General features: G+C 43.3%; 3 protein-coding genes, 1 long non-coding RNA gene and 1 pseudogene across 5 annotated transcripts; 2 read left to right on the forward strand and 3 right to left on the reverse strand.

The window, feature by feature from the left end:
• Nucleotides 1–344: 344 nt before the first annotated feature.
• On the reverse strand, nucleotides 345–2,089 carry LOC130194959 (dopamine D2-like receptor). Its single transcript, XM_056416187.1, is given in 2 exon segments — nucleotides 345–494; nucleotides 662–2,089. Coding segments are annotated over 2 exon segments (1,578 nt in total).
• Nucleotides 2,090–4,852: 2,763 nt separating this feature from the next.
• Nucleotides 4,853–9,033, reverse strand: LOC130195485 (parapinopsin-like; annotated as a pseudogene).
• Nucleotides 9,034–11,326: 2,293 nt separating this feature from the next.
• Nucleotides 11,327–21,223, reverse strand: nt5dc3 (5'-nucleotidase domain containing 3). Of its 2 annotated transcripts, XM_056417027.1 has the most exons (15): nucleotides 21,025–21,223; nucleotides 18,449–18,647; nucleotides 17,447–17,631; nucleotides 17,112–17,186; nucleotides 16,926–16,981; nucleotides 16,725–16,815; nucleotides 16,490–16,627; nucleotides 15,306–15,366; nucleotides 15,002–15,104; nucleotides 13,995–14,096; nucleotides 13,760–13,841; nucleotides 13,577–13,663; nucleotides 11,867–12,007; nucleotides 11,712–11,776; nucleotides 11,327–11,607 (listed from the first exon to the last, which is right to left on the reverse strand). In XM_056417027.1, exons 1-15 carry the CDS (start codon nucleotides 21,043–21,045, stop codon nucleotides 11,343–11,345), a joined length of 1,671 nt encoding a protein of 556 aa, XP_056273002.1. In that variant the 5' UTR covers nucleotides 21,046–21,223; the 3' UTR covers nucleotides 11,327–11,342. The 2 variants fall into 2 exon arrangements, with proteins under 2 accessions (XP_056273002.1, XP_056273001.1); XM_056417026.1 differs by lacking the exon at nucleotides 21,025–21,223 and having other exon boundaries at nucleotides 18,449–19,222.
• Nucleotides 11,368–12,891, forward strand: LOC130195487 (uncharacterized). Its single transcript, XR_008832072.1, has 2 exons — nucleotides 11,368–11,457; nucleotides 11,960–12,891. It is a non-coding gene; the product is annotated as an uncharacterized LOC130195487 (long non-coding RNA).
• hsp90b1 (heat shock protein 90, beta (grp94), member 1) lies at nucleotides 20,648–27,466 on the forward strand. Its single transcript, XM_056417020.1, has 18 exons — nucleotides 20,648–20,776; nucleotides 21,230–21,332; nucleotides 21,655–21,796; nucleotides 22,435–22,551; nucleotides 22,640–22,971; nucleotides 23,177–23,288; nucleotides 23,400–23,531; nucleotides 24,167–24,283; nucleotides 24,392–24,529; nucleotides 24,644–24,721; nucleotides 24,823–24,888; nucleotides 25,224–25,493; nucleotides 25,617–25,862; nucleotides 25,997–26,133; nucleotides 26,258–26,336; nucleotides 26,515–26,670; nucleotides 26,956–27,081; nucleotides 27,190–27,466. Exons 1-18 carry the CDS (start codon nucleotides 20,728–20,730, stop codon nucleotides 27,214–27,216), a joined length of 2,427 nt encoding a protein of 808 aa, XP_056272995.1. The 5' UTR covers nucleotides 20,648–20,727; the 3' UTR covers nucleotides 27,217–27,466.
• Nucleotides 27,467–27,546: the final 80 nt, after the last annotated feature.

Here is a 27,546-nt window from a genome sequence, read left to right on the forward strand (position 1 = left end):
ATGCAGGCCTCAGTGATTGTTTGACAGAGAACTCCCGGGACAGCATCCCTCCGCCGCGCTGATTGCTTCAGTCCAAGCTGCTTCTGGCAGTGTGCGCCGCTCTGCTCTGCAGTGCTAAGGAACTGCTGCAAAGTCATCCTGCATTATCTAAGATATTGCAGCAGCACATAGAATAATATACACAAATAGAAAATTCACACTCTGTCTTCTGAGGTTAAATGGAGTTAATATTTGAACAACGACTCCACAAACGTTAACCATTTTAATATTTAGGTGCACAGTGAATATAGAATTTGGACATTTGGTCTAGTGCCACTCAAAAGGAGGTGAAAGTGTCAAGATGATCATTTCTTATTGAACAAGGACACAAACTGGTTTTTAATCCTGTAAAACTCCGTCTGAAACTGAGGGTTCACTGCAGCATATATGATAGGGTCGCTGAGAGATGTGATGCAGGTGACAGAGACCGACAGAATGTCCACGTCCAGATTGATCTGGAAAAAACATCACAGAAAATTAAAAAGGATAACTCGGATAACTTTGTGTCGCGGCTATCATTTTATTGAAAAGAGCTTTTAAACCGTTGGTTTGATTAATACAAAATCCGCAGCAAATATGGACAAAATATGACAGAAAAAGTTACATCCTCATCTAATCGTACCTGAAAATAAATATTTACCTTTGTGGTCTTGTTGTCGTGAACAACAAAATTCATCAGGATAGTTGTGATCAATGGGAACCAGAATAAGAGGAAGGATAAAATGATGTAGCCAGCTCACTTCGCCATTTGACTTTCCTTCTTTTTGTGCACTCTTTCTTTACTTGCTTTGGAAGGCATCATGCAAACAGCACCTTCCACCCGCACACTTGGTTTAGTAGCTTCTGTTTCGGGGGCATTATTTGAGACGGGAGGTAATGAAGACACTTGATCTCCTGTGGCAACAGTCGGTGGTTCTCCTCCATTGCTGTTCTTTGCTTGTGTTAGATCAATCTGTACAACAGAAAAGGATTGAGACTTTTCTAACTGTGCAAATGAGGGAGCCCAGGAGGTGGTTTCTTTCATTTCAGAGGGCGCTCTGACAATTTGCCCTCTCTCTCTGGGCTGCTTTTCTGTGCCGAAATTGCTTGACACCTGCGGCATTATGGTCGATCTTTTAACACTGGCAGCAGCGCCTCCATTTGATGGTTTCGCCTCAACTTTTGTGCCATGGGAGTTGGACTGCTCGTTTTGAAAAGCAGTCTGCACGGCAAGCTGCAGTGCAGGAGGACGAGGTTGTTCCGTTTGCAAGTCAGTCATCTCAGATGCAACCCTTTTGCTCAGGGTCTGGTTTTGCTCAGATTTTCCAGGTCCATTTTCCACGGCTGTGGTTTCTTCTTCTTTCTTCTGCTCATCTTTAGTCGAAAGAGGAAAAGTACCTTGGTCAAATATTTTGCGATTGTGTGATCTCACAATGGCAAAGATGCGAGCATAGAATAAAATGATTATAGTGAAGCAAACTGCCCACAGTGGAAACAACAAGTAAAGTCCAAAGGTGTCATAGGAGGACGATGTTTCTTCATATCCTTTGCATTTGACATGCACGGATGAGTCCCTGCTAAAAATTAGACAAAAAAACGCCACCAGAATCGCCAAGATCCAAGTGAGGGGGATCTGCACCATAATCCGTCTTCGCCTTTGACTAGTTTTAAAGGGTTGGGCGATGGCCTGGTACCTCTCTGCACTTATACAGGTCAGTGTCAACAGCTGGACGCAGCAGCTGAAAGAGAAAGAGGCCACTTGTGTGTCGCAGATCAACTCGTCCACATGCCCTCCTTGGTACACGGTCACGCCGATGGTAAAGAGGATGGGGCAGTCGACTACACACCTCAGGGTGTCGACGACCGCAAGATTCACCACCAACGCATTAATCGCAGTTTGAAGGGATTTTTGATGGCAAACTGCCAGGATGACAAAAAGGTTTGCTGCAATCCCCACCGCAGAAGTGATCAACAGAATCAGGCTGTTTGCCACTACAAAGGCGATGTCGGCGGAGTCCTCACGAACGGTGTTGTTCCCAAAGCCCCATGCAGGTGGAGGCTCGCCTCTCATCTCCGGGTTCAAAAAGCCAACGTGTTTAGTTCTGTATCATCATTCTGTCCACGCCGCCCCAACATACAGGACGCCTGATCCGCCTGTTGGCAAGGGATTCTGCACTGAGTGAATAATATTAATGGGTGAACCTGTAGCTTGGACAAGTATCCACCCTTTTCATTATCACTCCGCTGCAGCAGGCCACCTGGGAGTCCTCACTGTTCACAATCATGAACGACTGTGCTGTGTATTCACCGCATACACAACTAAGGAGGTAAAAAAAGGGGGGCTGTTAATTGAAAACATATTTACGTCACTATTGTCTCACTCCCGATTACAACTTTAAAAAGCCAACCAGGGGATTAAAAGAGAAATGCGTGAGGGGAACAGCCATCCAATTGACTTCATCTCACAAAGGTTAAGCTTTGCATTAAGCATGCCAGATGGAGGAGTTGGGAGTTCTTGAATTGGCTCAGGAAATAAAAGGAGGCATGCTGCTGGATTATAGCATGACTTTGTGTAATCCTGTTTGGAGATGAAGTGTGAAATGCTCTTTCCTTCAAATGTGCAAGTTTATGGACGACGGCAAATATGGGATTAGATCAACGCAATACATTTTCCTCCTGACCATCCCACATATTAGACCGATTAAATATCAAGGTTCTGGGAAATTCAACCGTGCTGAATCACAAAACCATGTCTCAAATGCCTTGGCCTATAAAAATGTGTAAATATAAGTTAAACACACTTTATTTCTAAACACATTCACATTTACAATATGTACATCAAACGGCTCAAACTGGTGGGAACAGGACAAAAAAAGCATCAAAACCAAAAAATGTAAAGAGACTATTTCTTTGAACATAAAAAAATACTCACAAATATCTTGACATATTTACAAAAGACTTTTCAGAAACATTACATTGGGGCAGCCACCACTAAATGGGTTTATAATAAAATCACTTAAAGTGTTCATCTTTATTTTCATTTTATTATGTTAGTAATGAGTAAATTCACTCTTGAAGCTACACTCCATACCACGTAATGTCAAATAGCTCAGATGCCCCCGATTTTTCTCAATCTTCTTGTGGATGTTTCCCCACCTTGATTGGATGCCACCTGTAGTTAATTCAATTGATTGGACAGGAAGTCCTTATAAGCTATCACAGCTGACAGTGCTTATGAGAACACAAACTGAGCCAAGAGGTGGAAGGAGAAGCCTCCGTAACTCACAGACCGGAGTATGTCGATTCACAGCTCTGGGGATGGATACACAATCCTTTCTGCTGCATTGAACAGTCTCATGAGCACGTTTAATTTTCAACTTGGACTCTTCCAAGCGCTTCCTGGCCAAAATGAGCAATCTGGAGAGAAGGGCCTTGTTAAGAGAGATAACCGAGAAGCCAATGGTCCGACTAGCTGAGCTCCCGAGGGGAGAAGGTTCAGCCATCACTGATCTGGACTTTAGTGTCCAGATTGAAGCGTCGCCTCCGTGAAAGACGAACGAAAGCACCTAAAGGACTCTGACTGTGAAACAAGATGCTGTCTGTTTGCAATGAATTCTAAGGGTATAATAAAGTAAATCCATATTTACTCCCTTTGGATCAATAAATAAATTGCCCTAGTTACTCACTATAAAGTTAAGACTTAATTGTTTCCTTTTCTTTCATTTAATGATTCACGTCATCTTTATTACTGGTGACTCAGTTTTGGCTCACACCTTGAGTTTGAATCAGGATCAGACGTTTTGTCATCACGTCATCCCTTTCAGAACCGTCTTAATTCTTCTTAACTGTCTATAAAAAATAATCACAAATGGGAAACAGAGCACAGAATAGGCCAGCTGAGAACACGGAGGTATCTCGCTGCCTGACTGACTCGTTAAAACATGCACACTGTGCAGCAGGCTTGCTTAAGTGCACCCACATTTCATGAATTTTGTGGGTATTGCAGAACTTATTTATATTCGTGTTGTTCTTATATATTTGGCCAGCCGTACAATCTGAGAACGAGCATATTGTGTTGCTTTTGCAGAGTCCCTGCAATTGATAAATAATTCCACTGAGTAAATCCTGTATTCACACAGGTGCTCATGCCGTTATGCACTGCGGCAATCTAATAGTGTTTTGTGCTGCAGACTTCTATAGGCGATCAACTCGTCTATGAAGGAGCTGGCTATTGTTGACATTTTTTTACATAATAACATTTGGGAAACGGTGATGTGCAGTATGATAGCAACTAACATAGAATCTGAGTATTTGTTTCCACACAGAATGCATTACCCAACTCCCCCAAAATGGTACACATATAACTAGAATGAAAGAAGTATCTCTTCACACATGGAAACAGATCAAGTGCATTTTATTCATGAACAGACATGTTGGGGTCAACATCAGTACTAAAGAGGTAACAGTTTACTGATCTAAACACATCACATAAATAAAACCACCTTTCTGAATTATCTGAAACAATAGGATGGACAATAAATACAGGAACACCTTGCAATTTAATAAAATACAAAAACAAATTACTTTCAGATGAATTACCTCTTTTATCATCTAACAAGCGAACACAATAAGCACTATTTGCGTGGATTGGATTGCATTAACATCACAGGGTTTTCCATTTGTTGTTTCCACCTCCTCTAAATCAGCTATCAGTTACTGAGCTGATCCAGTTCCCTCTGGGCTGCAGTGAAGACCTCTCTGAGACGTGGGCAGGTCTGCATCCTTGATGAGGCACCGACAAACGCTGACGACGTGTGTGTTTAGCTGGAGACGGTCACAGAGGCAACACCTTGCTGTGCGAGTTGACGTTCCTGCCCAAGGAAGTCAGCCGGCTCCTCTTGTTCATGGAGCGCATGTTGATGCTGACGGTGGCGGCGGGCATGTGGGCAATGTAGCGGCCGCACGACAGTGTCTCCAGAGTGGCATCACGGAACTGTTGGATGTATATAAAAGAAAGAAAAGAACACTCGGGTAATATATGAGCGTCAAGTTCACGAGAAATTACAATAATTTGTTCTTGTGTTTAAGTATTTGTGTACACCAGGGGCGCCGTTAGGCCTATTTTAGGGGACTTAAGCAAGAAATAACTATCCACATCTCTCTATTCTTTGCATTAATATGTTTATTTATTTATTTGTATTCGTTGAATGGTATATTTGACACTGAACTAGTTCATCTTTATCTCAGTGATAGTGTCCAAAAGAGCAAAAAATATAACCATGACCCTGAAATTCTGTCTCTAACAATGGATTTCCGGGGGTCCCCTTGTGGCGTAGCCCCCCCCTTTCTTTGAATCCTACAAACCCCCCTGGTGCACACTCAGCCTTTTACACTTTAGCTGCTTACCTGCTTGTTGGTAAGGAAGTAGATAATGGGGTTATAGACCGGGCTGGTCTTGGCAAAGTACATGGGCATGGTGGCGACCAGTGGAGGGATGTAGAGTGTTGGATCCAGGACAACCACCACTGACAGGACCGTGTAGGGCAGCCAGCAAACAAAAAAAGCTATGCTCATAGAGAGGACCATGTTGATGGCGTGACCATTCTCCTTCTGGCTGGAACGCCCACACTGGAGCTCCACACTCCTGTTCAGCTACAAGTAGTAAGAACATTTCACACCCATTAACAGCTATTTAATGCCTGTTTTAGTCTGTAGGGCAGGCGGTACATTTTATTTGAAATCTAGCTCTAATGGTGTAAAAGTGTAATAAATACACAGAAGCCATCATGAGCCCACCTTATTCTAGGATGTGAGCAATTTGGAGTAGCAGTAGATGATGATCGCAACGGGTAAAATGAAGCAGAGGATAGTGTAGAGGATGAGGTAGCTGTATTTGCTCCACGATCTCTCCTCCCAGGCCAGAGAGCAGGAGGTCTGGACTCCCTAGGGTCCGTAGGAGCTCCAGCCAAACAACGGAGCCACCGCCCAAAACAAGCAGAAGATCCAGACAATTAGCAGCCCGTGGAGGCTTCTCTGCATGCTCAACTTGAGACCATTTCTGGGTTTACACACCACGTTGTAACGCTCGTAGGCCAGCAGGGTGAGAGTGCAGAGAGACACCAGACCTGGGAAAGAGGAAGACGTTTAAAATCTCAAGTTGCACTAGCTTTTTCTGGACGTTTTTAAAATAACTTCTCATTTCCCTTCTCAGGGATTGAATATAACTCCATAACAAATGGGCAAATATCATCAACTGAGGGTACGTTGTTTTGCAGTTAGAGTCCAAAGTCAAGAATGAACTTTAGTCAGTTGAACAAATATAGAAATAAACATGACGATCTGATTATCGAGGAACGTTCTCAAAAAGCATCCAACAGAGGCCTCCCACATGAATATATGTGTAAAGCCATTGTAAACACATTCTGAGATTAGGGGAAGCGAAACTAAAAGATCGATATTCTAGCTTTAAGATTGTGTTTTACAGTGACACAGAGAAAACAAACAACTCCACTTACCAAAATAATTGACTGCGAATCCTTGAAACACGCAGGCTGTGTGGCCGATAAAGAAGGAGCCCTTGTAGTTGGTGATGGTGACGACCAGGGAGCCGCACAGGCCTATCATGAGGTCCGACACCGCGAGGCTGAGGATGAAAATGTTCATGGGCTGGAGGAGCGACGGATTCCTCAGCAACACGGTTATGACGAGAAGGTTGTTAAAAACCGATAACACATCAACAGACATTCATTTCATACCCAGATTTTTCATAGACCTCTTTGTTTTGCAGTTGCACTGCTGTTGATTTGTTATTTATTTATTTTTTACTTTTCACATTAATGCCTTTTACCTTTCTTTAGTTATTTTACTTTGTACTCCATGCTTATCATTTGGTGGTATGTAGTTTGATTGTTTGGTCCGTCCCTCCCTCCTCATTGGGTCCTATTCTTGGAGGGTATACATGTGGGAGGGGATGGGTGGGAATCTTTGGCGGGTGTTTATGTGGATATGGATGGATTTGGATGTGTGCTGATTTTATTTTGTTGTAGATACACTACCGTTCAAAAGTTTGGGGTCACTTAGAAATGTCTTTATTTTTCAAAGAAAAGCACTGTTTTTTCAATAAAGATAACAATCAAAAATACACTCTATACATTGTTAATGTGGTAAATGACGATTCAAGGTGGAAACGTCTGGTTTCTAATGAAATATCTCCATAGGTGTATAGAGGCCCATTTCCATCAACTATCACTCCAGTGTTCTAATGGTACATTGTGTTTGCTAATCGCCTTAGAAGACTAATATCTGATTAGAAAACCCTTGTGCAATTATGTTAGCACAGCTGAAAACAGTTATGCTGGTGATATAAGCTATAACTGGCCTTCCTTTGAGCTTGAAATTTGTAGAACAAAATTAATACTTCAAATAAAAATCATTATTGCTAACCTTGTCAATGTCTTGACTATATTTTCTATACATTTTGCAACTCATTTGATAAATAAAATTGAGTTTTCATGGAAAACACGAAATTGTCTGGATGACCCCAAACTTTTGAACGGTAGTGTATATAGTTTTTTTTTCTCGATGTCAAGGAATAATCTGTTTGTGGAAAATGCAAAATAAAAAGTTCTAAAAAATAAAAAGACTGAAAACACTGTGTTGATAAACATGAGGAAGGAGAGAGTATGCTGTAGCCCACCCGAGGGAAGATGGTGGGCATAAAAGTCACCATCTCGGGGTTGATGGATAGAGGAGGAGAGCCGGAGCTCAACAGCGTGCAGTTGCTCTCCATGGTGCCCATATGAAGTCCAGCTTTGGTGGAACAACTGTGAGGCCAGAGACTGAACCCGCAGAACACTCGGCTCGGGACGCTGCATCATCGATCTTATCATTTCTGATCTCTCTAAAACTCGGCTTTGCTTATTTTCTGAGAACTCAGTTGTGCACCTGTCTGATCGAGAAAACCCCAAATGCAATATGCGAAATTGGTCCGTAACACGATTTGAATGGATTAGTCCCCCAATAAACCCTCTGCAATAATGGTAATTAGAAAGTAGAAGGATATTAAGGAGCGATGAATTAGCCCTGACATTTCATTTTTAAATTACTTCTTCCTTTTGTTGTTTATACAGCTAATAGAAAAGGAAAACGCAGCAGAGAACAAATGGATCACAAATTAAATAAACACATACCTGCTAATCTAATTACATAGCAGGTATCCAACTATATACATTTGCTTTAAATTCATGACTCGGCTCATTAGGCCTAATCCATTTTAATAGACAGTAAAATAAAAATACATTTCAAATGTTACACTACACGACAGAAACACAAATAAACGATGAAGTTTTGGTTGTAGCCAAAGATATTTAAGGATTCCCTATTTCCAAATTATATATCAAACACATTCTTCATCCTTTATTCTAGCACATGTTAACATGTCATCCATGTTCTGCAGAAGTGTGAAACCCAATGAAACTCATTGCTGCCTGAACAGATCAAATAGCAACACTCTTGCTAAATATAGCCAACATGTTCTATTTTCTCCTGACTAATCAGAACATTTCTCACGTGCTAAAATTAGACTTGATGTGTGGAACCAGACACTTAAATACAAAGATCTCAGACCATAAATGTGCAGCATGTATAACATCACATTGTGCAGTTCAAAATGAGATGAACCAAGATGCAACATTTGAAAAGCTTCATTACCACATTTTACATTAGACTATTGCAACAATATACACATTACAGTAATGTGACAAAGTAGATTAAGGCAACAGAGTTTATAACGTAAATGTCCCCTCTGAGTATTCCCATTTCACTGACTTGTCCAGTCTCTGTAGTTTTACACACACAAAGGATATAAAAAAATGCAAAGGTAATCTTCAATTTATACTAGAGACGCATAATGGACACGATGCGTGACTGCCCCCCGTTGTTTAGACTGTGTAAATCCAGCATCTTTGCATACATTCTTATTATACCTCACTCATACACACACACCAACCACAAACACCCCCCACACACACACACACACACTCACACATGCATAGATGTAACCCTTAAACAATCAGTGCATTCAATGTTTCAAATTCTGTGCGACTAAAATGTAAAATACAAAGTGTCCATTTCTTAAATTAAAACATAACATAATGTGTTAAGTGTCCTTTTGCTTAAATAGCACAAATCCACTGGTCCTCTTAAACACTGACTTTAACATTTGTAACTAACTAGTTTAAAGCTCAATTAACATCAACAGACTACTTGATTGTTACGAGATAAACATATCTTAAAATGTAGCATGCATCTTCTAAAATTAAACAAGTCAGCTCTCTCTCTCTCTCTCTCTCTCTCTCTCTCTCTCTCTCTCTCTCTCTCTCTCTCTCTCTCTCTCTCTCTCTCTCTCTCTCTCTCTCTCTCTCTCTCTCTCTCTCTCTCTCTCTCTCTCTCTCTCTCTCTCTCTCTCTCTCTCTCTCTCTCTCTCTCACTCTCTCTCTCTCTCGTGGTGAGAGAGAGGAGAGTTGTGGAGCAGAGGAGAGTTGCTTGGTTTAAGAAAATTTTCCAGTGGCTAGTTGGCTGGGTTGCTGTGTATGTTGTGTGTGAGTGTGTGTGTGTTCTGTGGTGTCTGTGTGTGTGTGTGTGGGTTCACGTCTGTGTGTTGGTAGTGTGTGTGTGCGCGAGCGGCGGGAGGCTGGCAGCTAGGAGGAGCTAATAGGAGATGAGCTTCTTCCTCAGAGGGAACACGGCATTAGAGTGGCGCGCGACGTGGTGCTCGGAGGTGGGAGGAGGAGGGTGTGGGGGGCGTGGGCGGGCGCGACGGCGGGTGGTGGTCTGCCCGTATGAACGGAGCACGGTGGTGCTTTTGGTGGTGGTGGATAAAGTGAACGAGGTGTGGTGGTTGGTGTGGGTGGTGGCATCGTGGTCGGTGTGTCCGCCTATGTCCGGGGTCACCGGTGGCATCGTGAAGTCATTGGCTCCAAGGTTTCCTTTTATTCAAGAGGTGATCTGGGAGGTGATCTTAAGGGAGCTGGTGGTGTGAAGATCGGTGGTGGTCAGGTCCTCAGATCCCCAGTTCCTGTCCTCCCGGATGGTGGACATGTGGTCCAAGAGGCATCTCTGATCCTCAGGACAGGGGGGAGGCTCTGCCTCCGGGTCACCCGGGGGTGGCGGGGCAGGACCACATCTGGCTCATCTCTGGGGGGAGGTGCTTCATCTGCGGGGAGAGGGGCAGTAGGGGCTGACTGCCAGCAGTGGAAAGCGAGGGGCAGAGGGGGAGCAGGGGGGGGGGGCAGGGGGAGGGAGGAGGCCAGCAGGGGGAGGGGGGAGGAGAGGAGAGGGAGGGAGTGGGGAGAGGGAGGAGAGGAGAGGGGAGGCAGAGGCAGGAGGGCAGGAGGGGCAGAGGGAGGAGGGAGAGAGAGAGGGAGTGGGAGGGGGGAGAGGAGGAGGGGAGGAGGGGGGGGGAGGAGGGGAGGGGAGGGGAGGAAGGTGAGGAGGGGGGTGCAGGGGAGGGAGGGAGGGGGGGAGGGGTGAGGGAGAGGAGGAGGAGGAGGGAGAGAGAGGGGAGGAGGAGGGGGGAGAGGGTGAGGAGAGGGGAAGAGAGGAGAGGAGACAAAGGGAGGGGAGGAAGAGGAGGGAGGTGGAAGAAGAGGAAGAGGGAGAGAGGTGGGCTGAGAGAAGAAAAGGAGGAAGGAGGTGAGGAGGGAGGGGAGAAGAGACAGAGGGAGACACGGACAGGGGAGGAGGGTGTGGGAGGGCGGAGGCAGAGGTGAGGCTGGAGGAGGAGAGGGAGAGGGTCCCCGGTGAGGGAGAGTGTGAGGAGGGAGAAAGGAGAGACAGAGGCAGGGGCGACCGGCAGGCCAGGAGGGAGGGTGAGGGAGAAGACGGCTGCAGGGGACTAGAGCACAGAGAGACACACTGTGCTGACAGCTGAGGGAGGATTGAGGAAGACCAAGCAACCAAGAGACCGTGTGGCTGGAGAGTGGAGCGTGAAGGGAGCCACTCTGCAGGTCCTTTCCTGGTTCTCCCCTGTGTGCCACTTTCTTCTGGCCAAGGGAGTGGGCCAAGAGGGACGTTTTATGTTTGTGTTGAAAATAATTTGGTTTGTTGTGGTTCAAAGTTTTCTTTGAATAAAGGTTTTCTAAAAATCAAATCAAAATCTCTCTCTCTCTCTCTCTCTCTCTCTCTCTCTCTCTCTCTCTCTCTCTCTCTCTCTCTCTCTCTCTCTCTCTCTCTCTCTCTCTCTCTCTCTCTCTCTCTCTCTCTCTCTCTCTCTCTCTCTCTCTCTCTCTCTCTCTCTCTCTCTCTCTCTCTCTCTCTCTCTCTCTCTAATGGGAGTCTGCCTTCATCCTGCTGAGCTGGGAGGAGACGCTGATACCAGCAGGACCGTGTTCTGGCCAGAAGGGGGCCTCGTGCTGCAGGGGAGTGCGCCGAGGGAAAAAGGTGTGCTGGAAGTCGTAGTTGAGCAGGCAGCTGATGGAGGCCATGTAGATGTCCGCAAAGCGCGACAGCCGGCGTGAGAAGTAGGTGGGGTTGTGGTACGTCCGGAAGAGACTCCCGAACTGAGGGTTGAAGATGTCCTTCGTCTGCGACCTGCCATGAACACACATTCATCCCATCGAGATGAGGTTACATCAGCTGCACGAGGTCTCAGTAAATGAACTGCTCTCGACCGCCAGAGTAATTATCTCCGCTACCTCATGGCTTCTCGCTCTTGTATCCACTCCTCCACGACGGCTTGAGACGCCTCGTCCCTGTGTACCTGAGTGGGAGCCGTGCACAGAAGTTAAGCTCACACATTCGTAGAGGCACAGAGCGAAGGACACATACGTTTTATATAGAGTCTCCTGACCTGCATCTGCTCGATGAGTCCAGTCAGCGCCTGTAACCAGGCCATCATGTGCATGTACTCCTCCGTGTTCATGATCTTGATCTCCTTCCTCAGCTCCGGGATGATGGCGCCTGTCCTCCAGCCGTGTTTCAGCGTCAGGTCCTGCAAAAAAAAAAGGGACCGGAATTGTCAATTAATCAGGAATTCTCATGTGTTCGTGTGAGTCAGAGGCTTTAAGTACATATTATACAGCACAGACGGATTGTTATTGTGTTTCTGCTGTTGTACCACAGTGGTGTGCTAACATTTGTGATTACCTGCTGAGACAACGACGACATAAAAACACCACGACAGCAGCACCACTGCAATGCCGCGCTGGATCTGTGTGACTGCACAGTCTCAGTGGGCCTAGTGTTTCATACTCAGAATAATATGACAATGCTGACTACCCCAAACACAAGATGGAATTTAGATTCATCTGAACCTCTCTGGTTGTAGGTATTCCCCTAAAGCTCCTTAGGTGACAAGTGCAAACCAATTGTCTTCAACGAATTGAAGACAGAACTTTTTCTCGGGATTCTTCTGTGTACATAATTGTTGGAAAAATAACTATTTCAACAGGACTGTGACTTCACAAATCACAGGATGTTTAACTTTTATGGTCTGATGGTCTTGCTTGGAGGGGGGCACCAGGAAGTCCAAATATTGATCAGTATTCTTCTTCAATCACTGATAAAAAGTTGATCATAGGTTCATCTAAGAGAGGAGAATTCATCTGCTTATCTGGAGCCCCTTCGCAATGACAATGGCGGCCCTGTTTCCGGAGAACATAAGAACTCGCTTTGGGCCGGTTCGGACCGCATCCCCTCCCGTTGCTGTCCGTCACACTGTATAGATGACAGAGGCTCAGAGACGGATCTTTGAGCAGCAACTTGGAAATATGACTGGTGTGTAGTTTCAACTCTGCTCATTCTTGCAAGAGTAAATTGCCTGAATGATTTCTAACAATAATCTAATAAAACTGTATAAAACTGGACTAAAACATGGCTTTATCCCTCCCTCCCCTGCAACTCCAAACAAACTCAGAGATGCTTCTGCTGTGTGACTGTCAGCTGAGGTTGGTGTGAAATACAAATGCCGTGTTCCGTCTTCCTAAACGAGACGCCTGACAGCTGGCTGCCCGCCAGCGGCAATGAATTATGACGAAGATGTAAACTCTAAATTTCATTATCACCATTTGCAGCTGATCAGACACATTAATATATCCAAGTCGTTATTGCTCATTGTGACTCAGTGAAATGTCAGCTTGCTTAGCGCAGATGAAGGGCGGGTTGCTAGGTTACAGATATGAAAAGGTTAATATTCTGCAGTGATACTCACTACTGTACACTTGGATAGATGTTATGTATCAGGAGAAAATACCTGTCAGCCAAACCCACTGCAGTGTGACGGTAACTGTGTTATAATGAATGATGAATTACATTCTCAACCCATTTATTTTACTGTCTCTGTCGAGCATTCGCTAAGTATCTCATTATAGGATTCTTCTGACAGTTACGATTTAGGCGGCTGCATATACAAATTAACTCATTTCACGAGAAACATACTCATCTGAAATGAAGCATGGTCAAAGCAGGGTTCCGCTCTCTGTTTATAATGTCGTAATTTTTCACAATGCATGGCTTGTGTGGCTGTAATAAGTCCTTCGTAGTAAATATGAATGCTGCTTACTGCCAAGTCGCTGTAGATGTGATCACCGAAGTAGAGCACTTTGGATCCTCTCCAGCCGGTGAGTCTCAGGAACTCATAAAGATTTCCCTACAGTGATCAAACACACACGTTATTGAAAACAAAATTACCAATGCATTCTATTAGGTGTATACAGGGGACGTTTTTCAGAAATGTTGAGAACACCTGTTTGTAGATCTTCCCTTTTTCCAACTTGTGGATCCTGTCCCACAGCAAAGCACCTTTGTCTGTCACTCGCCTGAAAGGTCTGGGGGTAAAAAACAAAAAGACACATTTCAGCCAATAGTGGCAGCTCTAAAACAAACATACACCAATGCACATTCATTACGTGTCCAAGTAATGAACGCGGTTCCCCAGCGGGGCGAAGGAGGCCCAGCATGACACAAACTTAGACACTTACTTCCTCCTGTCATTGAAGAAACCCGGTTTGTCGGCCTGAACAATCACAACATCAAACAGGTCTCGCCAGTCCTTCCCTACGATGTAGTTCATTCCTCGATCCCTGAGGACAAAGATCGAGATATTAGCTTGTGTGTTACATCATGAGAGTGTTGGAAGAAATAAAGCAATAAATACACCACCGATAACATGTCCATCCTGACCATGTTAGTCCCAGTTTAAATAAAACTCAATGAAACTGCCGTGTTACTTTCATCATATCGGTCATTTCACATCGTTAACGATATAAATCACGATGTAGCTTGTTTTTTGGTCGTCCAATAAATACAAAGTATGGCATAAGCACTTCATTTGGGAATAAACATTTTCTCATTTAAATAAGACCTCTAGTGCAGATCTCATTTAAATATGTGCTTGTTATTCTAAATTTAGACAAAGTAATGGTGTATCTTACGATATCTCAACATGATTGTATTCCACGACAATAAATAATAATATTGAGCCATTCCCTTTTTGAAAAGCGAATGGCACACATCCAAACCCAGTTTGTTACAGCTGCGGGACAAACAGCAACAAAGGAAAAGGACCGGCTGGGGGGGCAACATCATGAAGAGGTTGTAAACATGTTTGAATATGGATCTGAGAGGACATCATGGTCGAAATACTGCATTGGTAAACACGTGGGAACTTCAGTGTGTGTACAGCCTCTCCTTTTCCTTTGGTCCATGTCCAGTGATGTACAAAATGAATGTAATAAACCTTTCAATCAAGGACACAGGTTTGATGTTTTTGGGCTCTGGGAAGCCTCGTGAGGTTGAATATGTGTCGCTTGTCTTTTTGTACTTCCAAAGCGGGTCAATGACTTGCAATGAATTACATATACAAAGAAGTGTGCTCGCCCAACTATAAAAGGTTGAGGCATTAAACAATGGCATCAATTAAATATTAGGCAGTGTTAACTAATCTGAATTAATGACAGCAACAACCACTTGCGCTCCGTTTGCTTACACAAAGTCAAATGGGCTGTTGGTAATGAGGAACATCTTTTTCCCGTGCTCGGACAGCTTCTTCAGCACAGCATGGCTCTGCTCGGCATAGCAAATGAATTTCTCTAGAAAATGAGAAAACAAAGAGGTGGGTGATGGTGATATAATTTGCACAGAAAAAACTCTGTTTTTGTATTTGTACTTTATCACAGCCTCATTACTTCTGAATTAATTGTTTAGTTCTTGGCACCAACTTAGATGAGGCCATCTAATGTACTTCATTCTGGCTCAAACGAAGTAAAACGCTATCAATCACAGGACATTACCAGTATCTGCCTCCACGGCTCGGTACATGATGCCCTTGACGTGAACGTCTCTAATGGCTTCCTGTGAAGAGGAAAAAGTAAAGCAGGGAAGTCAAGACCTCATAGACACAATGTTAGCATTCAGCTCCAGGAGCAACACTTTACTCTGTGTATAAACCCCTGATTTGAAAGCACAAAGACAGTGCGTCTATGAATAAAAATTAAATAGAAAGAAAGCAAACCCTGGAGTTCAGTTGCTTTGTTGACACAGGGAGAATTTCCAAAAAAAACAAGGTAAAAAGTGTAACCTGCGCTTTTGAATCAGTGAATGAGTAAATAGACTCTCCCATGAGATATTGCGCAATAAAGGGCCAACATAAAGGATGTTTATCATATCCAAAGACTATTTGATGTACACAGCAGCCAAGAGGAAACGCAAGGGGAAGAGTTAATGCTGCATAATATAACAGAATTGGCAAGAAAAAAAGAAAGAGATGAAGCGAGTGTCCTTGAAAAGATATGAGAGCCACTCGTGGAACTGAGAGCGCGTGTGAGGGCTATTAATGACAGCGATCAGTCAAAAATGCCACAGTGTCGCACAGAATAGACAAGACCAGCATGACAGCTGCCCTCGGAGGGAGCAGGCAGCGCCGGTTTCTCTCCACTCTCCCTCTGAAGCAGCAGAGCCGCCAGAGAACAGAGGCAGATGGCTGGAGGCGGGCTTGCCCGGCTAAAAATAGACTTTCTTTCACGGCTAAAATTAAGACTGGCTCGAATGGCTGGAGTATCACAGCTCACTGCTAACATGTAAGCATTAACATGCATGAATATGTGGCTGGATGTAATGTCTTTACACATGTTGACCCCTGGGAGATACACAGCAATATTTTATGTTGATCAAAGTCAACTCCTCCCCTCTGGTGGGCGCTAGAGAGCCCTGTACGCCCAAACCAGCAGGAACAGCTGCTTCCCCCTAGCCTCACTCTGATGAACACTTAATCAGACACATCCACAAACCTGCACTGTCATCACTTTTGTTATGCACTAATACCCCAATTACCGTCACTGTTGTCGTTTATGTTGTTTTATATCGCATATACATTTTGTTTTGTTGCTATCTGTTGTCTTCAATGCCTTTTTTATATTTATCCTGCTATTTGGAAGTAACCCTAACCCTAACCCAAAACAGTAACGAGGTAGTTCACCTTTACGTCTTTGTAGAGATGCACTGGCTCGTAGTCGATGTTGTGCCTCATGAAGAAGTCATTGACACAAGACAGGAGAGTCATCTCGGGCAGGGAGAATATGTCCATGAACTGTTTCATGGTGTGGCCATGGGAACTCTGCGGGACACAAGGGGGTCAACGTCATTGTATTCAGCCATTTGTTATTTCTGCAGCGTCGAACCCCGTCACAGACGAGGGAGGGAACGATCGACACCTTGCCGTAGAAGTCGCTCATGTTCTCGAGAGGCACATGACAACCATCGTACATGGCAATTACTTCCTCTTCAGGGACTGGTTCAAGACCCCTGTTGAAGAAACACAACATGTGAAGTCGTTCGACAATAACAGTCGTAAATACAGTGTATTATTCATGACCTACTTCACTGAAGGGAGAAATAACACAGTGCACACATACCTGTATACAGTTCCCAACTGGATGTAGTGAAAAGCATCTATCTTCATCAGCAGCCCCTGTTTCAAATCATTGAATATTTTACACACAAATGATCACTTATGTGTACTGAGCAATTATTAAATACAATTGGTGCAAAATATAAAACAACGGTCAGTTTTAGAGTGAGAAAAGCAAAGACCGTCTCACCTTCTGAACATCGTAGTGAAGTCCTCTTACAGCAAAATCAGGAATATACTCATAGTTTCTCAGACCCTCTGGATACTAATACAAAAGAAAAATCAAATACTTTAGTAACAACAAAACAGGCAATTACATCTGCTTCATCTTAAAACATTTGAACAACGGAGTGCACCACAAGCCTTACCCATAATCCACCTGTGTAGGTAAACATGGTGCTCGGTGGTGCGACACAGTTACAGCCCAATTTAAACCTTAGCTGTGATGTGATTATTCTGATAAGTATCTCTACAACATATCCATGTCTGAAGTGACACAAACACTAGTAAACACTGTGAACTCACCCTGTGGTTAGTGATAAGAATGTCCCGGGCTATGTTGAAAATGAGGGTGTGCAGGTGCCTGGAGTAGAACGCCAGGGTGTAGTCGTAGTCGAAGCCGTAGATCTCTGTGTCTCGTAGGCTCATCTCATTGTTGGCAAAAATGGTGTCGGGGTTGATGGAGTTGGTGAAAATGGCCGGGATCAAAGCTAAGAGGAGAGAAACACATGGGGTTGTTTCACAGTTTCCTTCCGTTTCAGAATACGATTTGTTGTTATGACAGAACGGCATATCTCAGGACAGACGTACATATATGTCTTAAAGGTGGTGGATAAGTACTTTTGATTTGGTGTCTGAACAGGGCCAGTACACACACATCCATATGGAGTACCTGCACGCTAGATATGTCAATGTATGTTTCTCCTGGCACTGTTCTAATAAATACAATTAGGGTGTGACTGGAGTTTAGTCATTTCCTACTATCCACTAAACTGCTGCGATATGTAACCAAACACATGCAATATTAATGCAGAATCCAGGAAAGGATACATTATTAGGCTATACTAGAGCTAATGGAATGTCGAGGTTTCTTTCTCGAGCTGAAATATCTGACTGAAATATTCACTCAGATATTTTGCCACTTAAGGAAGATAAAAAAGGATGATAACAATACAAAGCAAGTCATGGTAATAACACTTGATGATTTCTGTTCGACTACAGTTACTTATTTCTATCATATCTATTTGCTTGCATGTGTTGCCACCACCTTCACAAACCTTTGTCCATAAACGTGCAGAGCCAAGCAGATACTGTAGGTTATTGTTAAATTTCAGTACATTTTGTTTGTGTTTACAAAGTTGCATATAGCTTATTGACAATATATTATGTCCACCACATATGGGGGTTTGGAAGGCTGCTAAGGCGAGTCTGCAGAACGGGTTGGTGCACAAGTCTGCTGTAAACAAGAGTAATAACAGCGTAAAAAACAACAACAGTGTCTCATTGAACGCATGCTGCAGTCCATACCTTCAGTCTGCTTTTTGGTCTCATTGTAAACGGACCACAGCCGCCCTGGCATGTCCTGGCTGGCCGTAGAGCTGCGACACACCGATGATGCATAGTTTGGGGACCTGTGTTGGTGTGACACTAACTGACCGGCTCCGTGGGCCACCGCACCGAAACTCCGTTTCCATGAGCGAGATGCGCTCGGCCGGTGGTGTAAACTCTGTAATACATTACAAAACGCGTTCGCCTTCTGCAGACAGTCCTTGTGCTTCAGAAGAGACGACAGGGGCAAAGCCAAGGGCGCCATTTCTCTCTGGGTTGCAGCCCGGGTGGAGGTCGCGGTGGGCTCCCAGACAAATTCAGCAGCGCTTCTGTAAATACCGAAAGTGGCCCTGGATGGGTGCTTTTTTTTAACGTCACTTCCGCATTTCGCAAAGTCCCAGCGAAGCAGCGAATCAGAGGCGAGTGCGTCTGGAGATCAGTCGCTGCCTACTGTCCATATACACTGCGATACAACCGGATACATATGTATTCAACATGCATGAGCCAGGAGAGGATCGATATCCGTGGGGCAGGAGTTTCTGTTTTGTCGAGCTTTCTGGAGATTTAGGATATTTTCTGTGATATATAATTAAATACAATTTCTGACCGAAATCTAAAGATGCTACGTCATAATGAGCTATATAGGACACACTGGCTGCATATGTGTTTAATCAAAGTCAATACAGACGAAAATGTAAGCACAGATTTCAAAAGTATTACTAATAAATCCCGTAAGGATTTATTTTTTTGAATGTACCCTTCTCTTTCTCCCTCTCTGAGCGAGTCAGTGTGAGAGACGCTTACTCACTCACACTCTAACACAAACACACACCCATACCTGTAACTCTAATTGCTATTTGACATCTGTAGCCTTGTGATACGCTCACACAACCAAGTACACACACGTCAGCCAGGTTGAGAATACTAATGTGCATATGTGTTTGATAATGTAACACACTTATCATTCAACAATTAATGATTACAGTTTGACTCAATCTCGGTCTTTCAGCACTTGTTCATTGTGTGTACAGGACTGTCTCAGAAAATTAGAATATTGTGATGAAGTTCTTTATTTTCTGTAATGCAATTAAAAAAACAAAAATGTCATGCATTCTGGATTCATTACAAATCAACTGAAATATTGCAAGCCTTTTATTCTTTTAATATTGCTGATTATGGCTTACAGTTTAAGAAAACTCAAATATCCTATCTCTAAATATTAGAATATCATGAAAAAGTATACTAGTAGGGTATTAAACAAATCACTTGAATTGTCTAATTAACTCGAAACACCTGCAAGGGTTTCCTGAGCCTTGACAAACACTCAGCTGTTATAAATCTTTTTTTTACTTGGTCTGAGGAAATATTAAAATTTTATGAGATAGGATTTTAGAGTTTTCTTAAGCTGTAAGCCATAATCAGCAATATTAAAAGAATAAAAGGCTTGCAATATTTCAGTTGATTTGTAATGAATCCAGAATGCATGACATTTTTGTTTTTTAAATTGCATTACAGAAAATAAAGAACTTTATCACAATATTCTAATTTTCTGAGACAGTCCTGTATATAGGGAAATCACTTTCCCACTACTGCATTTTCAACTCACTGACTTTACAGCGACACTGTGTGGACACACATTAGTAGTGCAGATACCGTGTCGTAGATACGTGTATTGTTCAACAGCAATATATCTAAGTACAATCACTCCACACGATCTAGTGTAAATACTCTATCAGATACACGTGCGTGGATAAACATGTTGACATGTAAACTTGCATAGACTGTAAGTTGTGTAACAGACACAGATATATTGCTGCACTGTGACAATTTCTCGAGCAATAGACCCACTATTCAGTGTCATCCTGCCTCAGAGTCACTTGGCTGTACATTGCAAACGAACGTCGACGTTTAAATAACGTGTTGACAGAGATTTTTTCTTTCCCATATCCAGAGATACGTTTTAGGAAGTGATGTGCTGATTGTTCATTCTTGGCCAATGGTGTCGAGCCACGATTTTCGGGTATTGACTTATGTTGAAGAATCTGATTGGACAACATGTGCCAGGTACTCGGCTGTGATTGGTCGGATGTTGTGCGTGGTGCGCAGCGATTGGTCGGTGATCACGGATTTAATAAAGTGGGCTCTTTCGGTGGGAGAGGTATCTTGTCAGTCTTTCTTGCTCAAGCTGTGCTGCGTGCACGTATATCCCGGCTTTTGTTTCAGCAGCTGAAGATACTCATCGTCCTTCGAGCACGAAAATGAAACGGGTTTGGGTGATAGCTCTTCTTTGCGCATTCTTTGCCTTTGGTAAGTAGCGGACATTTGCCGTCTTGTCTCACTTTTAACGACCCAACATTTGAGCTAACATTAGCCATCGAGCTAACGCCTTTCATCGATTGTGTCGTTATTCGGCTTAATTTTGGCACACTTGTTTGTTTTACATACCATAATATGTTGGGCTTCGACGCACTTCTTGCAGAAATGTTAGTACGCAGTATTTCGCCTTTTCCAGAAGTTTCGAATAGAAACACAATGTAACGTTGTTACTTACTTACGTTGTTGATGCTCGCTATCATCCCCCTTTTTTAAATCGTTGCTTTTCATCTAGGGTTGCGCTACATCCGTATTGTGGCTGAGAGAAAAAAGCCCTCCAACTTAACATCACACAGTCACAACTTCTCAAAGTCTCACTCTAATGAAATGATATTACGTGCTGTACATATCTTCATATAATAATGATTTTTTTATCTTCTTTGGCAGCTGCTGTAAAGGCAGAGGATGAACTTGACGTCGATGGGATGGTAGAGGAGGACTTTGGTAAAAGCCGAGATGCCTCCAAAACAGATGATGAGGTGGTGCAGAGGTAGTTGTCACTTTGAATATCTTTTGATGTGCCTGTCGAGTGAACTGTCGTTGTCCCGATCAGGAAAGGTCGACTAAGCCTCGAGTTAACAGCACAAGGTCAACATGACGAAGCTTGTGCACACAGACGCTCATAGCAACTCTTGATTTGCAGTGGTGGTAAAGCTCTGCTACCTTCACTGCACATCAGTCATTAAGACTAGGCAATCCTGCCTCTTGGTTTTAACTAATCACTAGAGGCAACAACTGATTTTTCTTTTTCTGCCCAAAGCTATTATTTGTTGTGCACGTTCCTGATCTGATGTGTGTTTGGCTATCCCCAGAGAGGAGGAGGCTATCCAGCTGGATGGCTTGAATGCTGCGCAGATCAAGGAACTCAGAGACAAGTCGGAAAAACATGTCTTTCAGGCCGAAGTCAACCGTATGATGAAGTTGATTATTAACTCCCTCTACAAGAACAAAGAGGTGAGCGTGTATACATAACGTCTTGACATACAATTGCTGTCTTTGCAGGATGATTCTGTTTTACTTTAATGTGTGAGGCGTTAATTCAATACTGTTTATTGTTGAGGTCATAGTTTAATTTATTATTAAATTGTATTTCTATCTATAATCTTTCCTTCTCATGTTTGAAAAATTATTATATTATATTTTACAGATGCTCCTCATGAAGTGGCCACTGTGTATGAAACTTATTTAACCTATATTTTGAAACTCATCCTTTCCTGTAATTTGTCTATTGTAATTTTAGTTCAAGTCTGTGAAATACTTAAGACAGTGTGGAGCAACAACTTAAATATGAAAATCAAAAAATTTTAAAGCTATAAAAACAACACTCACCAAATGTTATTGCCTCCAGTTTTTAACAAATAGTCCAACCTCTCTGTATGTGAAATATTGTACTGTTACTATCTGCTGCCACTGAATGAACATACTGTATTAAGTCACACCTGCTGAGTGTGACATCCAACATTGCTCACCGTTTGATTTCTTGGGGAAGGGGATCTAGTGGTTGGATATTGTTATTATAAAGAAATGTCTTGCAGAGATCCTCAGTAAAGGTTGAAATAATAATAATAATTATATGTTTGCTTCCGTTTCAGATCTTCCTCAGGGAGCTGATTTCCAATGCCTCGGATGCTCTGGATAAGATCCGCTTGTTGTCTCTGACGAATGAGCATGCAATGGACGCCAACGAGGAGCTGACTATCAAAATAAAAGTATGCACAAGAACAACTTCCTGCACTATTATTAATAATGTTAATAGTTCTTGCTCTGTTGGTAACATGATTTTATTGTTATTTGCAGTCTGAAAAGGAGAAGAACATGCTCCACATCACTGACACTGGTATTGGAATGACCAAAGATGAACTGGTGACGAACTTGGGCACCATTGCCAAGTCTGGCACCAGCGAGTTCCTCAACCAGATGACAGAAGCACAGACTGAGGACCCGTCGACCTCTGAGCTTATTGGCCAGTTTGGTGTGGGTTTCTACTCTTCCTTCCTCATTTCAGACCAAGTCATCGTGACGTCCAAACACAACAATGACACGCAGCACATCTGGGAGTCCGACTCTAATCAGTTCTCTGTCGTTGAGGACCCCCGTGGGAACACGCTGGGCAGAGGAAGCACAGTCTCGTAGGTTTTTCATTTTGTTTTGTTATCCCAAAATCCCCTCTAGCTGTTTTAGTTACTTTTAACTGCTCTTAGTTTTATTGGTCTTCACACCTCTTTGTTACACTTACTCAATTACACCTTGACTGATGTTTTCCTGCTCCAACACTACTCTCAAATATTAGAGTAGCATTATAATTAAACCATCCCCATGTTTTTCTAACACCAGACTCATCCTGAAAGAGGAGGCCTCGGACTATCTGGAGGTGGAGACTATCAAGAACCTCGTCAAGAAATACTCCCAGTTCATCAACTTCCCCATATATGTTTGGGCCAGTAAGGTGATTACTTGAGCGACTTCCTCCCACACTGTGACTCAGACTTTATCCCAGCACAGTGTGTTATGAAACTGACTTATGAAATGACATCATTTCTTTCCCTCATCATGCCAGACTGAGATGGTGGAGGAGCCCATCGAGGAAGATGCTGAAGCAGCAGAGAAATCCGAGAAGGATGCTGCTGAAGAGGAGGCAGAGGTAGAGGAGGAGGAAGAGGAGGAGAAAGAGAAGCCTAAGACAAAGAAGGTAGGAAGTTTATACAAGTTGTATAATGACTATCAAATGTATCTTTGAATTGAATGTCCCCGGCTGAGAATTTTACAGTCAAATCTGATAGGTCAAGTGTTGTCTTTATTTATTTTTGCTCATTGATGCTCCTTCTTTTAAAGCTGTATGTATCTAAAAGTAACAACAACAACCTTATTGGTTGAGATGCGTGATAAAATCACTTGGCCGTTTCAGAAGTGTGTGCGGGGCGCTGTCTGTCGTACTCGCATGGAGCAGAGATCAATAGACAGTCTCTTATTCTTTTGGCATTCATAAATAGAACTTCTGGTTCCAATTCCATTTTAACTATTGTAGCAGTCCAGCTGGAAGGTAACCGACAGGAAAGCAAAAGGACACTTAACGAGGGAGAGAAACACAAGCCACTAACGGCTGTTTCTGTGTGCAGCCCCAGTTGAATTTTAGAGACTATTAAAAATATATAATTTGGTAAAATCCATTTCCTACACAATATGGACTTTGATCAAATGGTGGAAGTATAAGATAAACAATCATGCCCAAGTTGATACTGCTTTGTTTGGACATATTATTCCCAAAATAATTTGGTATGACACTTGAGCGTTTAAAGAAATATGAATTCTTTATTGTGTTTGTAGGTTGAGAAGACTGTGTGGGACTGGGAACTGATGAACGATATCAAGCCCATCTGGCAGAGACCAGCTAAGGAGGTCGAGGAGGAAGAGTACAAGGCGTTCTACAAGATGTTCTCCAAGGTAGGCACCAGAACGCCAGCACCGTGTCCAACATCCACGTAGATTGTGTCCCTTGTAGTCTCAACATGTTTTATGTTATTTAATCAAACTCTGTCTTGTGCATAACAGGACACTGAAGACCCTCTGGCCCACATCCACTTCACAGCTGAGGGGGAGGTTACCTTCAGATCCATCCTGTTTGTGCCCACTGCAGCGCCCCGCGGCCTGTTTGACGAGTATGGTTCCAAGAAGAACGACTACATCAAGGTATTTCCCCCAACAGTCTCAATTATTAAGGCAGGGTATGTTCCTTTCTTTAAAGAAGGATAATCATGATTTCCCTCAACTCTGTTTCTAAATGATTGTTTCTTTCTGTCACAGCTGTTCGTGAGGAGAGTTTTCATCACAGACGACTTCAACGACATGATGCCAAAGTACCTGAACTTCATCAAGGGAATGGTGAGTGATGCAAACTCTACCTGAGATGCAGACATGTGCTCATATAAACCATTTGGTCTTTGCTTAAATATCACTAATTTAATAAACATGTACTTTGTTAGGTTGACTCCGATGACCTTCCCTTGAATGTGTCAAGAGAGACTCTGCAGCAACACAAACTACTCAAGGTGAGTTTTGCATTTGATATTTATACAACACTATCAAAATACCAAGTGTTTCTTAAAAATGTTAAAACACCCTGGTTTAACATTTCATTAATTTATCGAAGATTTGCTCTACAATGTACTTGCGCTTAACTGACAAGATTAGTGATAAGGTGGTAGGAAAGGAACCTTATCTGTACAGCACATTTCAAAATGGAGGTCAAAGTGTTTTACGGGAAGGAGAAAGGGGAAGAGAGAACAAAGTAAACATTATGAAATAAAATAGTAAAGAATAAGCAATATCAAGCAAAATGTAAATGAAATTGACAGAAGATGGGCTCCTTTCTGTCTCTGTTCAGGTTATCCGCAAGAAGCTGGTTCGTAAGTCTTTGGACATGATCAAGAAGATTGCCGAGGAGCATTACAACGAAAAGTTCTGGAAGGAGTTTGGAACCAACATCAAGCTGGGTGTCATTGAGGATCACTCCAACAGGACCCGTCTGGCCAAGCTGCTGCGCTTCCAGACCTCAAACAGCGATAAAGACGTGGCCAGCCTGGAGCAATATGTGGAGCGCATGAAGGAGAAGCAGGACAAGATCTACTTCATGGCTGGTACCAGCAGGAAGGAGGTGAGGTCAAAGACGTACACCGTCAAGTCCAAGGCGGGCTGGATTTACACTTTGACGTTTAACAATTTAAATGTTATAGGCTGGCACTGATCATCTGTCACGTTTTTTTTCTTTTCTCTGCAGGCCGAGTCTTCTCCCTTCGTGGAGAATCTGCTGAAGAAGGGCTACGAGGTGATCTACCTGACGGAGCCGGTGGATGAGTACTGCATCCAAGCGCTGCCCGAGTTTGACGGAAAACGCTTCCAGAACGTCGCAAAGGAGGGTGTCAAGTTTGACGAGAGCGAGAAGACCAAGGAGAAGCGGGAGGCCCTGGAGAAGGCGTATGAGCCTCTCACCACATGGCTGAAGGACAAGCCCCTGAAGGACATGGTAGATAATTATTCTGTAATATTCATGACATGGGAAACAAACGCCAGCCACAGGGGCAATCCAATTTGGCCACAGCTGCCAAGTTGTGTGCTCCGTCAGTCCTATTGTTGAACACAATGCTGTCTGTCCCACAGATTGAGAAGGCTGTTCTCTCCCAGAGGCTAACAAACTCCCCCTGCGCTCTGGTTGCAAGTCAATACGGCTGGTCAGGAAACATGGAGAGGATCATGAAGGCACAGGCTTACCAGACGGGAAAAGACATCTCCACAAAGTGAGTTATGATTCTGTGCTTTTCATCAATGTTGATGCTCATTATCACAATTCTAAATTGCAAATGTGGAATATGTTGAGGCCTGCCTGTTTAAGGAGCTAATATGTTTATTCCCCTCCTCCAGCTATTATGCTAGCCAGAAGAAAACATTAGAAATCAACCCCAAACATCCTCTCATCAAGCAGATGCTTAACAAAGTCAACGTAAGTCTGGCCACTGTCATGTCCCAATGTCTTTACTAACTTTAATGATGATGAAATAATGCTTTGTTGGTTTTTACTGAAAATAAGGTTAATAGGTTTCAGTGGAACATTTGTTTAACATGATCTGGACCAATGGGAGCAGACAACTAATCAGTTTCTTTCCCTTCATGTCCGGCAGGAGGACGGCGAGGACCAGACCGTGTCAGATCTGGCCGTGGTTCTATTTGAGACGGCCACGCTGCGCTCCGGCTACCAGCTGGCTGACACCAAGGCTTACGGAGAAAGGATAGAGCGCATGCTCCGACTCAGCATGAACGTACCTCTGGACGAACAGGCAAGTTGATGCCAGCTGCCAAATCTCTGGGATCCTTTGAAAACATTCAAACATTTCACTTTAAGTCTACATGTGTCATGTCAGATTTACTTTCCCACTGCCAGTGGACATATTCTTATGGCTGGCTAGTTCAAACGGGGTTATTTCATTTCAGCTACATAATTCTCAGTTAACTTTTTAGTCATCCCAACCTCTAAGTTTCCCAGTGGTGTAATTTTGAGTGCGCTCAGTAACTGCTAAAGATTGTTGGGGAGCTATGTTAAAAATGATGTGACTATTCCACAGATTGAGGAGGAACCAGAGGAGGAGCCAGAGGAAGAACCAGAGGAGGAGCCAGAGGAGGAGGAGGAGCCAGCAGAGGACGACTCTGATGTTAAAGAAGAAATTGTTGATGAAGAAGACGAGGAAACGGTGAGAACTCAATTCTTTACCTTGTTTGAGATGTAAACTCTAGCATCAATGCTGGAGTAGTTTTCCTTTAGGCAGTTTTTTCATAACTTAAATGTTGTTCTCCTGCAGATAAAATTGGACAAAACCGAACTGTAAAGCACTGAATGAAGAGCATGAAGCGACGGCGCTGGAGTTGGATTGGCGTCTTGTTCCGGTGCCATCGTGGTCAACATCATGAGTGGGGGTCCCTGGGTTGGTTTTTTTTTTTAAGGCGAGCATTGTTTGTTTTAGTTATTTTTTATTACATTCCTCATGACTGTAAATTTGTTAATATTTAACTGACCTGTTTGTGGAAAGAAACAAAGCTGTCTCTTGATCGAAATAAATGTTTCCTGGAAAAAGGACACATGGTGTTTGTTTGGTGATGTCAACAATACAAAAAGAAAACAACATTATTTTGTGGATAAAGGTGACACAAACAAACAC

This window comes from Pseudoliparis swirei, chromosome 6 (genome assembly GCF_029220125.1).
Source record: "Pseudoliparis swirei isolate HS2019 ecotype Mariana Trench chromosome 6, NWPU_hadal_v1, whole genome shotgun sequence".
Taxonomy (NCBI): Eukaryota; Metazoa; Chordata; class Actinopteri; order Perciformes; family Liparidae; genus Pseudoliparis; species Pseudoliparis swirei.